Genomic DNA, 14,486 nt, shown 5'->3' on the forward strand with positions numbered 1-14,486 from the left:
GAAAAAACACACAAAGCCAACACAAAAACACAAAGCAAAAGACAAAAAGAGGGAGGGCGGGCGGGAAACTGCTCCTGTGGTGTTCAGTAATTGCCCCTTGCACGTGTGCTTAGAGGGGCTTTATAGCCCTGTCCCCTTCCCCCTACAGTCACGTTCCTTGTGACTTCCCCCACGTTCCCTGTGCATTCTCACCTCGTGCTAACCCTTGCTGAGTTAACCCTTTCCTGCCCTAATACCATGTGCACCGTCCTGTAGTGCTGGCAGGGTCATGTTCCCCTTACGCCTATGACTCCAGGGTTTCTAGACAAGGAATACCCAAGATCCGAAATGAACAGGACAGGACACCCCTCTACCGGGGTTACAAGACAGGACACCCCTCTACCGGGGTTACAAGACATCACAGACTGACACACATACATACAGGAACTAGCCTAGGACTATATGATAACTATTGGAGATTCTGTCACATCTTACGGCCATAGTATGCTTAGCCCACCACTACGCCAAAGTACTCCAATGACGGTGGGTCCTAACGCTAAATTCCTGCCTACAGAGGAAACAAACAGAACGCATGGGTGGGGCACACCTTATAAAAGAAACAGAGCTGAAGCAAAGAGCAAGACTGAAATCAAGGAAACAGAGGTTCAGGACAGAACATACAGAAATCCAGAAATGGACCACAGCAAGACAGGGAAACAAAAGACATGCAGCTCTGGAGCCTGGGTAGAGCTTGACAATAATACCATTAATTATCAACTTCTAGCTTAAGTTTAAGGGTAGTAGTGGACTGGTTAATCTTTATGTGTGATAAATTAACTCTTCTACCTGACAGACTGTCTCAAGCAAAAAAAAAGCTAATATATTAATATAGCTAATTAATTATTAAGCTAGCTAAAATTCATTATTATAATATTTTTATTAAATATGAATGATTTTAGATTACACACTAGTAGTCGTCTACACTAGTATACTATATGACAATATTATTATTATTTTATTATTAATTATATATTATTTATGATTATATTAAATTTATAAATTGTATTATTTAATAATTCAAACAGTTCAGCTTACAAAGTTAAACTAAGTGAAGAGAGGGCAGGCAGTAAGCACCCCAGGTCCAGTGAGGCACTGTGTGCAAACTGTCAACAGCACTACACAGTTGACAGACAGAAGCACTGAAAAAAATTACAAAATTCAGTAGAACTGAAAAAGATTCGGTACACTGTGAGAAATGGCAGGCTGAGGCTTACCAGTCTCACATAGAACAATCTCTCTCAGTAATGCTCGGATGCAGCACAGCAGTGTTGCCAAAGCAGTCACAGCGAAAAAGAATAGATCTCTCAGGCAAGCTCTGGTCTTAAAGGCAGTTTATGATTTTTAAAAAAAAGCAGCACAGGCATTGGACGAGACCCTCAGCATGACGTCACAAGAGCGAGCTGACTGGACAAACGAGGATCGGCTCACTCAATCTGTCTCCTCCTCTTAGAAAGTTTGGCGGGCGCGCCGCGAAAATGAAGACGATCACAAAGAATCAAAGATTTTAACACTTTTTTTACGTTTGGTTGGAACTGGATAGTTCCCCTAATGGTGACATCACTGCATAATTCTTTTTAAATGCTACCATATTTTTATAAAAATATTTTTATAAAAAAAATGTATTTTAATTTTTTCCATTTTTTTTTATTATTTCTTTATATTTTCTTATCACATTGGGATTAGAAAGCTGGGCTACATTGACTTGCATGGTTGAATGCAGTACCTGTATTCAACCTGCAATAGGAACCAGATTTCTTAGGAGGGTCTGGAGAGACCGGTCCTCATGAAAACTTCTTTATTTTTTTAAAGGACACCACCATCTTGCAAGAGGCAAATTCTCTTGCAGTGGAGCTTGTGATCAATCTCCAGAGTGGTCACAGTGGATCGGGGGTGGGTGTTAGGTGTTGCTGAATGCCTTGCTATCAAGGAATTTCAGAGACACCATTAAAGCGATCATTCATCACCTCTGTTAGATATTCTTTGTCTTAAATATCTAAACTTTTCCAGTGACCAAACAGCAATCAAGACCACAGCTTCTAAGTCTTCTTAAGTAGATTTATTCCGTAACAAAGTAATATACACACAGTACTGATTGATGAACAGGTGGTGGTCATAGGTATTGTAGGCTCAGTATTCTTGGTGAGATGAAGGAGAAAGAAAGAAAGAAAGAAAGAAAGAAAGAAAGAAAGAAAGAAAGAAAGAAAGAAAGACTTTGCCCTTGGAGCCATGAGTATGTATTAGGGTATAAGTTACTATATATATGGGCAATATGTGAATTTAAGGAATCCTATTGGAGCAGTCATAGGAGACACTGGCATTCCACAGAAGACCCTCTAAGCTATGTTCCTAGCACTCAAGTTGCATTCAGGCCTAAAGTGTGAAGAACAGAACAAAAGTATAACAATGATTTACTACAACCTTCTAAACTCTTTTAAAATGGCTGTCCGCCACCATGCAGTTTATGGTGGACATTGATGCCCCGGGATGGGGTCACACATGGTACCCCTGATGCTGATCTGAATGTTTCTGCTTTGACATTTAGGCATTAAAGCAGCATCGTTTAAGCAGAGCTTGTTTAATGCCATGGTATACCAGGCACATCATTGGTCGTTAAGTAACTGCTTTTGTCTGTTGTGGCAGGCATGTCTCTGGTTGTTAGGGGTTAAGATAAGGAGAGAAAGAAAAGTGAGCCAAAACGGTAGAGTGTCCACCTAACCAAGGGGTTTAAGCCTCCAGACAATGACAAGGAGCCAGGCCTTTTTAATTCTGTCTGCATTGTAAAGGCAGGGCTGCACAGGTGGGTCATGGAGGCTAATAACTTGGGTTTAAAAAACGCTGCAGTTTTGGACCTTGCATAGAAGCCAGGGCGAGAAGTCTCCAGGTTGGGAGTGGATGTGACCTGGTGGGGTCCCAATAGAAAACTTATTGAAGTGAGTTTTACAGCATCCTAAGAAGTGTTATTATTTTATTTGCTGATTATTGACAAGCAGTGAGTCTCTATTGTGAAAATACTGTTTATTTGGCTGCAGAGTGAAACACAAATCTAATATATGCACACTAACTCTCCTTCTCTCCCATATTTAGTGAAGCCTCCACATCCTTTTCACCCCAGAGGGTCAAGGGTGGAATATATTTTTCTATTTCAAATGTGAACACGTGTGTGGTTTTCGGAATAATAATACATGTATATGGTTTTTTAAATAAAAGAAATAACTAAAGTTATAGGAAAGATATAATGTAAAGTTACTTGTATTGTTCTATGACTTCTTAATACTGGCCATATCTAATGTGTTTCAAAGTCATGCTAACATTTGTATATATAACATATTTTTTCAGTTTCTGATAATAAACGCTTTCTTTTCTTTTTTTCTATCCTAAAGAAAATCCCTTTATATCCAAGGATATGAACCGATCATTTCCTTTTTGTTGTTTTCTTGTGCTTTGGCACTACACTCCAGGCAAGTGGATCTAAAGTTACGGTTAGACTTCCTCTGGGCTACTCAGGTAAGAAAACCAATTCTATTCAGCAAATTAAAACACAGAAGTAAGACCTTTTGCCATGTTTCTATGTTCCTTGCACATACATCTTATAATATTGTGGAATGAAAGGTTTATCGTACAAATCTAAACTGTACATACTGTAATAAACATTGAGGCTGCTCCACATACCCACCACCCCTTCAGTTAAGTCTTTATTACATTTACTAAAAGATAAAATCTCAGGGGTTCTGTGGACCTCCAGCTCCTGGGCTGTTTAGGACATTGATAAGCAGTTTTGTAGCACAGATGGCACAGACAAACTGTTTAAGGGCAATAATAAGCTGTTGGAGAAAATTATGGCACAGGCCAGCTGTTTGGAGCAAAGATGGCACAGGAGGAAAGCTGTTTTTGGGACAAAGATGGTAAGGAGTTTTGGGGCAAATATAACACAGGCATTCTGTTTAGGGGCAAATATGGCACTGATAAGGTGTTTTGGGGCAAAGAGGGCACTCACAACTATTTGAGGGCAAAGCTGGCACTGTGGATGGCCATTCCACACATACACGACCCCTTCAGTAAAGTAAAATCTTCCTTACATTAAGTCCGGACTGGGAATGAAAAGCAGCCCTGGAACAGCCCTAATGAACAGTAATACATGTATTTTAACATTTTTGGTATGTATTATGCAGTTAGTCAGCATATGTTACATACAAACAGAAATGTGGAAACCAATAGCCATTTTAAGGTCCCCCCTTAATTCATAATGCACCTTACTTATAGATATGCCCCTCTGCTCCCCTGATATGCCACTCTGCCTCCTGATATGCCACTCTGACCCCCAGATATGCCACTCTGACCCGCATATATGCTTTATGCCCCCTAGAAATACCACTCTGCCTGCTGATATGCCACTCCCCCCCCCCCACACGCGACTTACCAATGCATCCCCAAACTCCCTGGTGTCTAGCAGGGCTAAATGAAAAAGAAAAAAAGAAAAAACACCTGACTGGCGCCCGGAACGGCATGTCCCGGGCTTCAGGCGATGCGAATTGTGCATCCCTGTGCTAAACTCCAATTATAGGCCACACCCCTACTTTAAAGACTGCCACACCAACACTCAAACACACGCACAAGGACAGGTTCTACCACACCAACACCCATTTTTCTTAGGTGGTGTGCGCACAATATGCTTCTGCAAATGTTACATTTAAATTGTTATTCTATATTTTTGGTGCAGCTCTTTCATAGTTAATAACACATTATAGTGTGATAATATAGTATTAGTTACACAACAGTATTACTTACTGTAATGTTTTTTTTTAAGGTGAAAGTCTCACTGCATAAGTAAATTATGAGCGAATCACGAGCAGAGGCTCCGGGCCGCATAAAAAATAAAAAACTGTTGTGCGCAGGGCGTACCTAGAGTATATGGCACCCCCCCACACACACACACACTTTAAAACTGCATAGCTTCTATCGTTAGGCATGTGGTGTTTAAACCAAATATAAAAATGTATCTCACAAAGGTTCGTCTACTTTAACAGATATTTCATAAGAGACAAAAACACAGTAACATACAACAAATGAGTGACAGCCCAACATACAATGCAACACTTTCCAAGACTAACCTGCAACCTAAAGGTCCAACACAACCCAGCACACCACCGATTACCCCATCCATGCAGGCTGGTGGGCAGAGAGAACTAAGATTTTGCTTTCAACAGGCATATTGAATCACTGTAGGTGTGCCCTTGTTAACATATCAAAAGACATGTAATACAGGAAGAGTTCAACTGGCAAAAACATTGACAACAATACTTATGTCACCACAAGGCAAACATTGACAGGGTTACAGCACAACTGTTATCATTATATACTAAGGCAGACATTGACGGTGGTATAACATAACTATTATCATTATATACTGAGGCAGACATTGACTGGGGTGCAGCATAACATCTATCACTATATACTGAGGCAGACATTGATGGTGTTACAGCATAACTGCTGTCATTTTATTTTTTTATATTTCTTTTTATTTGCGTTTTAAAAATAAGTACAGAGAATTCGATTGTATCTTTGACAAACGAATTTTACAAACACACAGAAAAAAATACATACAAATTAACAAAATTAAAATTTCCGTTGGATTATGAACCTTATTTTCAATACACTTTTTTTTATGGTCCCCGCATCACCAGGGTTTATTATACCTATTGATTAAGTTCACAGGCCTTGCTTGAAATTGTTTAATATTAATCTAATTTGCCCTTTTGTAATTGGTCTACCCAGCCATTCCAGAAGAGATATTTTTCTCTACGAAAGATTGGGTAGGTTGCAATTCCCCTCTCCATTTGGCATTGGTAAATTAATTGCGCTTTAACTTTAGTCCAGGTAATCCCTTCAGCCTTTTTCCAATTCCTTGCCACTTCCATTCTTGTAGCTGTTAATAAATGGAGGAGGAATCTCAAATCATTCTTGTTTGTGTTAGGGAGATTTAAGTGTAACAAAGCCTGATCTGGAGTCAGGCTCCATTTTTGTCCAAAAATTATTTGCAAACGGGAAGATATAAAATTCCAAAATTTCTTGTTAACTATACAATTCCACCACATATGTAGCTCATCGCCCTTTGATTCCCCGCACCTCCAGCAATTGGGTATGGCATTATGGTACATTTTAGCTAGTAGTGATGGAACTCTGTACCATCTATTCATCAATTTAAACTGTAGCTCATTAAGATTCAAACAATGAACATGTTTCATAGTAAATTTCAAAGCATAATTCCAATCTTCTGGTTCTATAACACATTTCTTTAAAGCTGGAGGGAGGGGAGTTTTTTATATGTATTAATTATACCCAAGGATTTAGTAGTCATTTTATTATAATCATTGGATTTTAATATTTTTGTGAAAAGAAGAGTAGAACTGTTTTTATTATCAAAGCAAATGTTTTTACTTAGAAAAGTTTTAATCCTTAAGTATTTAAAACATTCCCCAGGGATAGAGCGTATTGTGTTTGTAAAGTCGGAAAACTTTTAATGATCTGGTCCTCATATAGGTCTGAGATCTTTAGTATACCAGCATGTTTCCATGATGTCAGGGTTATGTCTTGAATTAGATTTTCAATTATGATCAATGGTAGGGACATAATAATTTTATCTTCAAATCCCATTTTCTTTTTTATCTGGGTCCACACCCTTAATAAATGTACCAAAATTAAGTTATTACAAGTCTTAACATATTCAACGCTTTTATTTTTGGCCAGCCAAAAAAGTATTTGTAGATCTTTAAATGGGGTATTATTTATCAATTCTAAGTCATACCAGGATTCTTGTTGTGCATTATCAAATAAGGTCATTAATATGTGAGTAAATTGCGCAGCCAAAGCATAATCCTTAATAATTGGGAAACCCAAACCTCCCTCATGTAACTTTTTTGCTAATAATTAAGAGTTCAGCCTAGGTTTTTTTGAGGCCCAAATAAATTTTATAAATGCTTGTTGTATTAATTCTAACCAAGCATCAGGGACAGAGAATGGTATTAATCTAAAAATATATATGAATTTTGGTAATAAATATATTTTGGCAGCATTTAGCCTTCCCATCCATGAGATGTATAGTTTTTGCCAATTTTTAAATGATTGATTCATTTCTTTTATAGCTGGCAATAGATTAATTTCCAGCCAGGCAGCAGGGTTTACTGAGATTTTTATACCTAAGTATTCTATTAAGCCAAATTTTTCTAACTGTGTCTTCTGAATATTCTTAAGAAATAAAGGTAAAGCAAGCGTTTTTGAGACGTTTAATTTATAATTCGACAGTTGGCTATATTGGTTAATTAATGCCATAAGGCCCTCTGTTGATCTTACTGGATCCTGAATTGTTATTAGGATGTCATCCGCATATAGTTTTATTTTATGGGTCTCATCTCCCCCACATCATTTAATTTGCCGGCTAGATCTAATCTCCCTAGCAAGGGGTTCTAACGAAATAATATATAAAAGGGGGGAAAGCGGGCAACCCTGTCGGGTACCATTAGTTAACAAAAACCAAGAAGACTCAATCCCCGGTCCAACTTTGGGTTGTATATAGGGCCATAATAGCTCGGTGGAAATCCCCACCAAAACCAAATGAAAGTAGGGCTTCTGACATGTATCCCCAACTGACTCTGTCGAAGGCTTTCTTCGCATCCAATGACAGAGTCAGTTGGGGAACTCCCTTCCGCCTTGAGTGTTCCAATAGATCAGCAAGAACTCTTATATGCTGTCATTTTATACTGAGGCAAACATTGACGGTGGAACAGCATAACTGCTATCATTACATACTGAGGCAAACAATAAGGTAGTACAGCATAACTGCTATCATTATATACTGAGGCAAACATTGACGGTGGTACAGCATAACTGTTATCATTATATACTGAGGCAAACATTGCCGGTGGTACAGCAGAACACCTATCACTATATACTGAGGCACACACTGACGGTGGTATAGCATAACACCTATCACTATATACAGAGGCACACATTGACCGTGGTACAGCATAACACCTATCACTATACATTGAGCCAGACATTGACAATAATGCAGCATAACTGCAATCACTATATACTAAGCCAAACATTGATGTGGTGTATGCCTACCACTCTAGTGTCTGGCCTAATATGCACCGAAATGAAAATTCTGGACCTGAAAATTCAGCATTCACTTGACCGAAACCGAAAATGACCCCCCACCTTTAAAAACAAAAACAAAAAAAACACTTTTAATAAAAGTAAGTAACACACTAAAATTAGACAAAAAAATCAATAACAATATTAATATATATATGATTAACAGCAACCACACTCCTATCATGCCCAGGTTCTAGCATGTACTAGTTGCCTGGGCATGATAGGAGTGTGATTGCTGTTAGCAATCATATATATATATTAATATTGTTATCGAATTTTTCTGTCCAATTTTGGTGTGTTACTTACTTTTAATAAAAGTGTGGTTAACACACCAAATTTGGACAAAAAATGGATGCTGCAAAGCTGCCGATCACGGCGAAAACGGCGATCCAGCTGTTTAACGGCAGCTCGTACATATACAGGCTTTGTCATTAAGGGGTTAAAGATAATCTCTATTTTTATCAAGTTTTAAAAGATTTTCGTTGAGCCTCCATTTTAGTTTAATCTTATAGTGAACATTATTTAGTATTTCTAAATAAATTGGAGCATGGTCAGACCAAGTGATCGGACCTATTTTTGTTTTACTTATTTTTTCTAAAGTTGGTACTGAAACTAAGAAATAGTCTATTCTACTGTATAATTGATGAACCTGGGAAAAAAAAGGTGTAATCTCGTTCTTCCGAATTAAATACCTGCCAGCTATTGTATAACAAATTCTTATCAATAAAATTCTGGAAACCGGAGGGATTTTTCCCTGAATGTTGAATAGATTTCAGTGAATTTCTATCAAGCTTATAGTCAATAATGCAATTAAAAACTCCACCTATTATAAGTCTTCCCATCTGGATTTGTTCAAGTCTATTTGTTAGTTGCTCTAAGAATTTCAGGGGGGATTTATTGGGAGCGTAGATGTTTACTATCGAGTATGTTATATCATTTATCTTGATCTATGATTATTTTATATGTCCCGTTCTTGTTACTTTCTTCATGAATAAGTTCAAACCTTAGTTTATTAGAAATAATTAAGGCTACACCCCTTTTTTCCCCTCTGGCCTTCCAGATTAGCATAAAACAGGGGTGTCCAAGTTTTTTCTGCAGTGGGCCACTTCATCAGAATTGTATATGTGCGCGGGCCGCACTTATTTTTCACAATAAAAAATGGCCTTTAATAAAATATCCAGATTAAAATAAAGTAAATGACACAAAACCTTTACTTTTCCTCTCACTGATTTCTGGGCCTAGAAAGTGTTGTGACTACAAATTCAGGATAATTAAAAATGAAATAGTTCTATTTATTCTAGGGATGCACCAAAATGAAAATTCTGGACCAAAACATTCACGGTTCACTTAGTCAAAACCGAAAATGACCCCCCACCTTTAAAAATAATAATAAAAACTGACATTTTTAATAAAAGTAGGTAACACACCACAATTGGACAAAAAAATTGCAATATGACTTGGCATGATAGGAGTGTGATTGCTAACAGCAATCAGACTCCTATCATACCCAGGCAACTAGTAAATGCTGGTACCTAGGCATGATGGGACTGTGCTTGCTGTGAGCAATCACACTCCTATCATGCCAAGTCAGCCAGTACATGCTGGTACAGGGTGGCTGTAAGTGATGTGTAGACCCCATACTGCTGGCAGCATCAATACACAAGGGGGGCAGCTAGCTAGGTTTCAGCATGTACTGGCTGACTTGGCATGATAGGAGTGTGATTGCTAACAGCAAGGTTCCAGCACTTACACATCCAACCAGTAACTGCTGGAACCTAGGCATGATGGGACTGTGATTGCTGTTAGCTGTTAGCAATCACACTCCTATCATGCCAAGTCAGCCAGTACATGCTGTACAGGGTGGCTGTAAGTGATGTGCAGACCCCATACTGCTGGCAGCATCAATACACAAGGGGGGCAGCTAGCCAGGTTTCAGCATGTGCTGGCTGACTTGGTATGATAGGAGTGTGATTGCTAACAGCAATCACAGTCCCATCATTCCTAGGTTCCATCACTTACACATCCATGCTATCACACACACACTCATTCATTCATATACTCATTCAAACACCCTCCCCACCCCCTCCTCCACGTCGCTCACAGACTTCAGCAGGGGGCGCGGCCTCCCTCTGCGTTCTCTGGTACTGAACAGTGGAAGCAGGACTGGAGCAGTCATGTGATGTCACGTGAAATCTGCTGGGTTCCGCTTTCTCTATTCAGTACAAAAGATCCTCCCACAGGTAAGTAGCAGAGCTCTTGTTGTAGCAGGGCTCAATGTGCGGCCCACGTAAGATCGGTTGCTCTGGCTGACGATCTTACGCGGGCCGCACCTCGAGGTCTCTGTTTTAGAGTATAAATCGTCCATCAGTTCTATAATACATTGCTTTGTAAGCTCTTGTGTTGTAGCTCCTGATGTCTCTGTTTTAGAGAATGATGTTGTTCTAGAGTCAGAGTTCTCCAACATAGAGGACCTTCTTCCTTCATTCTTCCCCTTGGAGAATAATAAGCTTCTAGTAGTTTAGTAGTTTTATCTTTATTCTTAGGAGCCATTTTAGGGTAGGGAGAAGTTTTGCCTTTCTCCTTTATATAATTTAGTATGTACAGTGGGGCAAAAAGGTATTTAGTCAGCCACCAATTGTGCAAGTTCTCCCACTTAAAAAGATGAGAGAGGCCTGTAATTTTCACCATAGGTACACTTCAACTATGAGAGACAAAATGAGACAACAAAGTCCATAAATCACATTGTCTGATTTTTAAAGAATTTATTTGCAAATTATGGTGGAAAATAAGTATTTGGTCAATAACAAACGTTCATATCAATACTTTGTTATATACCCTTTGTTGGCAATGACAGAAGTTAAACGTTTTCTGTAAGTCTTCACAAGATTTTCACACACTGTTGCTGGTATTGTGGACCATTCCTCCATGCAGATCTCCTTGAGAGCAGTGATGTTTTGGGGCTGTCGCTGGGCAACACGGACTTTCAACTCCCTCCAAAGGTTTTCTATGGGGTTGAGATCTGGAGACTGGCTAGGCCGCTCCAGGACCTTGAAATGCTTCTTACGAAGCCACTCCTTCGTTGCCCGGGCGGTGTGTTTGGGATCATTGTCATGCTGAAAGACCCAGCCATGTTTCATCTTCAATGCCCTTGCTGATGGAAGGAGGTTTTCACTCAAAATCTCACGATACATGGCCCCATTCATTCTTTCCTTTACACGGATCAGTCGTCCTGGTCCCTATGCAGAAAAACAGCGCCAAAGCATGATGTTTCCACCCCCATGCTTCACTGTAGGTATGGTGTTCTTTGGATGCAACTCAGCATTCTTTCTCCTCCAAACACGACGCGTTGAGTTTCTACCAAAAAGTTCTACCTTGGTTTCATCTGACCATATGACATTCGCCCAATCCTCTTCTGGATATCCAAATGTTCTCTAGCAAACTTCAGACGGGCCCGGACATGTACTGGCTTAAGCAGGGGGACACGTCTGGCACTGCATGATTTGAGTCCCTGGCAGCGTAGTGTGTTCCTGATGGTAGCCTTTGTTACTTTGGTCGCAGCTCTGCAGGTCATTCACTAATTCCCCCCGTGTGGTTCTGGGATTTTTGCTCACCGTTCTTGTGATCATTTTGACACCATGGGGTGAGATCTTGCGTGGAGCCCCAGATCGAGGGAGATTATCAGTCGTCCTGTATGTCTTCCATTTTCGAATAATTGCTCCCACAGTTGATTTCTTCAGACCAAGCTGCTTGACTGTTGCAGATTCAGTCTTCCCAGCCTGGTGCAGGTCTACAATTTTGTTTCTGGTGTACTTCGACAGCTCTTTGGTCTTGGCCATAGTGGAGTTTGGAGTGTGACTGTTTGAGGTTGTGGACAGGTGTCTTTTATACTGATAACGAGTTCACACAGGCCCTACCTTGTGCTTAAGATGGTCAGAAATATCGAAAGTGTGGGCCGAGTTTGACAAAATTTTTTCATTGAGTATCCATAGCCAGGGTCTGACTGGGCAAAATGCAAGCTTTAAGGACATAAAAAAATGGGGCATGGTCACTGAATGTGGAAGGACTTATTGAGGAAGAATGGAGGGTGGGAAGATGCTGGTGAGTAATAAAGAAAGTGTCAATACGTGTGTTACTGTTATGCACAGACGAGTAGTAAGTGTAATCCCTATCCGTAGGGTGTAGGGTCCTCCAAACATCTATAAGCTGAGCCAAATGTATTAGACTTTTAACACGGTTGATTTTAGTATACGCTATATGAGAGCTATTAGGAGTGATATCTAAAAGAGGGTTTAAGATCATATTAAAGTCGCCTCCAAATATCGTAAGGCCTTGTTTGAACTCTATGAGTTTCTTTATAGTAGATGTCAAAAATTGAGGTTGTTGGCGATTTGGGCCAAAAACCCTTTTATAAAAATGCATCTCCCCTCCAGGTCTCTCCAACTATCTAAGAGGCGGAAAGACAGAAGCTTATGCATGAGGATTGCCACCCCTTTTGATTAAATATGCGGGTTACTGGAAGTAAACACAGTCATGTAGTTTTTGTTGGTTAGTTTAGGTTCCTTAGAGGCCCTAAAGTGAGTCTCTTGAATGAAAGCGACTCGCACCTTGTTAAGCTGGAGTTCCATAAAGAGTTTTTATCTCTGTTCAGGTTTGTTCAACCCCCTGGCATTCAAGGAGAGTAATTTAATGGGGTCAAGAGCCGTATCGAGAGTAGTGGGAGGGACCTGAAGAGAAGGACGGCATCGCAAGATAACCTACATCTTCCCGAAATACTAAAACCATAACAAAAACAATATTAGAAACAGAATATACTCTCAAAAAGTTATTGACTGTTTAGTTTACAAAAACGGCGCCTCAGAGGGGATGTGATAGCATTATATAAATATATTCGGGCCCAATACAAACCATTGTGTGGAAATCTGTTCATAAACAGGACTATGCATAGGACACGTGGTCATGTGTTTAGACTGGAAGAAAGGAGATTTAGTCTAAAGCAGAGGAAAGGGTTTTTACGGTAAGGACAATAAGGATGCAAAGGTAGTTTTATCTGAGTCTGTACATACGTTTAAACAGCAACTGGATGGATACTTGGAAAAACATAATATTCGTGGATATAATCTTTAATTATGGGGAAACAGTTTATTGATCCAAGGAGAAATCTGACGGCCTTTTTGGGGTCAAGAAGGAATTTTTTCCCTGGTTAGTGCAAAATTGGAAAGAGCTAAACTGGGGGTTTTTGCCTTCTTTTGGATCAACAGCAACAAATTAACCGATATAGGAAAGGCTTAACTTGATGGACGCATGTCTTTTTTCAGCCTATATAACTATGACAAAGCATCAACTGGAGAGCATTTTGACCAGAAAAATTCATAGAGGCCAGGAGGACTCTCATTGGTAGGCTCTGGGGGGTGAGCGAGCTTGAATACCAAAGAAGTGAAATGTAGCAGTAAGTGAGAAGGAAAGTGATATACGACACCATATGTCACGGTACATAGGTCTAGAGAGGAATTTCCAGCGCAAGGGAAGTATAAGTGTCAGCGTAATTGGCAATGTAAAATGGGTGCGTGTGGTGTAAAATTTAATAAAAAAAAGGGTTAAAAAAAAACAAAGAACCATACAAAGTCCCTCTGACAAATTAAAGGGAGGAGTACAGCCTCCTCCTGCGTAATGCTGTACAACCGAACCAAACCGAAAGGATACAAAACGTGACACCATATTAGTGTTGGTAGAAAGAGTCTCTGTTCAAAGTGAAGATGTCGAAAAAAACATATTGAACCAGTGTCATGCTTGGTGAGTCCACGAAATACGTACGAGTGTTGATTAAAAAATGTAAATCCCCCGTGAAAGTGTGTGCAGGATGTAGATCAACGTGCAGAATGCTTAATCATATCCACAAGGTGCAAACCGGGGAGGTGAGGTAAATCACCTGGTAGGAGCGGTCCTGCCATGCAGGTGAGCTGTAATGTAGAGGCCATGATAACAAGCCACCATCCCTGTGTCGGTGGATCTGCTGAGATTGAAGATGTTGAGAGTCATTGCTGAGACTGAAGACCCCGAAAAAACCTAATTAACCAGTGTATGCAGGGTTTAGATCAACATGTAGAATGAGAAATTGTATCTACAAGGTGCAAACAGGCAGGGCTGGTGCAAGGATTTTTGCCACCCTAGCAAAATTTTGCTGCCCCAGGCTCCACAAACCCCTACCCTTTTGCCCCGCGGCCGTGCTTACTGAATGACCGCGGCCAGCGGCACGCGGCTGCAGCCAACACTGCCTGTGCGTCTGCCTGTCTCCCATC

The 14,486-nt window shown here is 40.0% G+C and overlaps 1 protein-coding gene across 1 annotated transcript in view; it reads left to right on the forward strand.

Annotated features, from left to right (window-relative positions):
* LOC149275033 (adenylate cyclase type 1-like) overlaps positions 1-14,486 on the forward strand; it is a gene marked incomplete at its 5' end in the record, with an annotated part of 677,365 nt that overhangs the window by 338,240 nt on the left and 324,639 nt on the right. Inside the window, one exon of the mRNA XM_089504957.1 lies at positions 3,420-3,543. Within this exon, the coding sequence (XP_089361083.1) occupies positions 3,420-3,543 (124 nt within the window). The remainder of the gene's footprint in view (positions 1-3,419; positions 3,544-14,486) is intronic.

This window comes from Sceloporus occidentalis, unplaced genomic scaffold (assembly GCF_023333645.1).
Source record: "Sceloporus occidentalis isolate IW3139 unplaced genomic scaffold, rSceOcc1.0.p SCAF_301, whole genome shotgun sequence".
Taxonomy (NCBI): domain Eukaryota; kingdom Metazoa; phylum Chordata; class Lepidosauria; order Squamata; family Phrynosomatidae; genus Sceloporus; species Sceloporus occidentalis.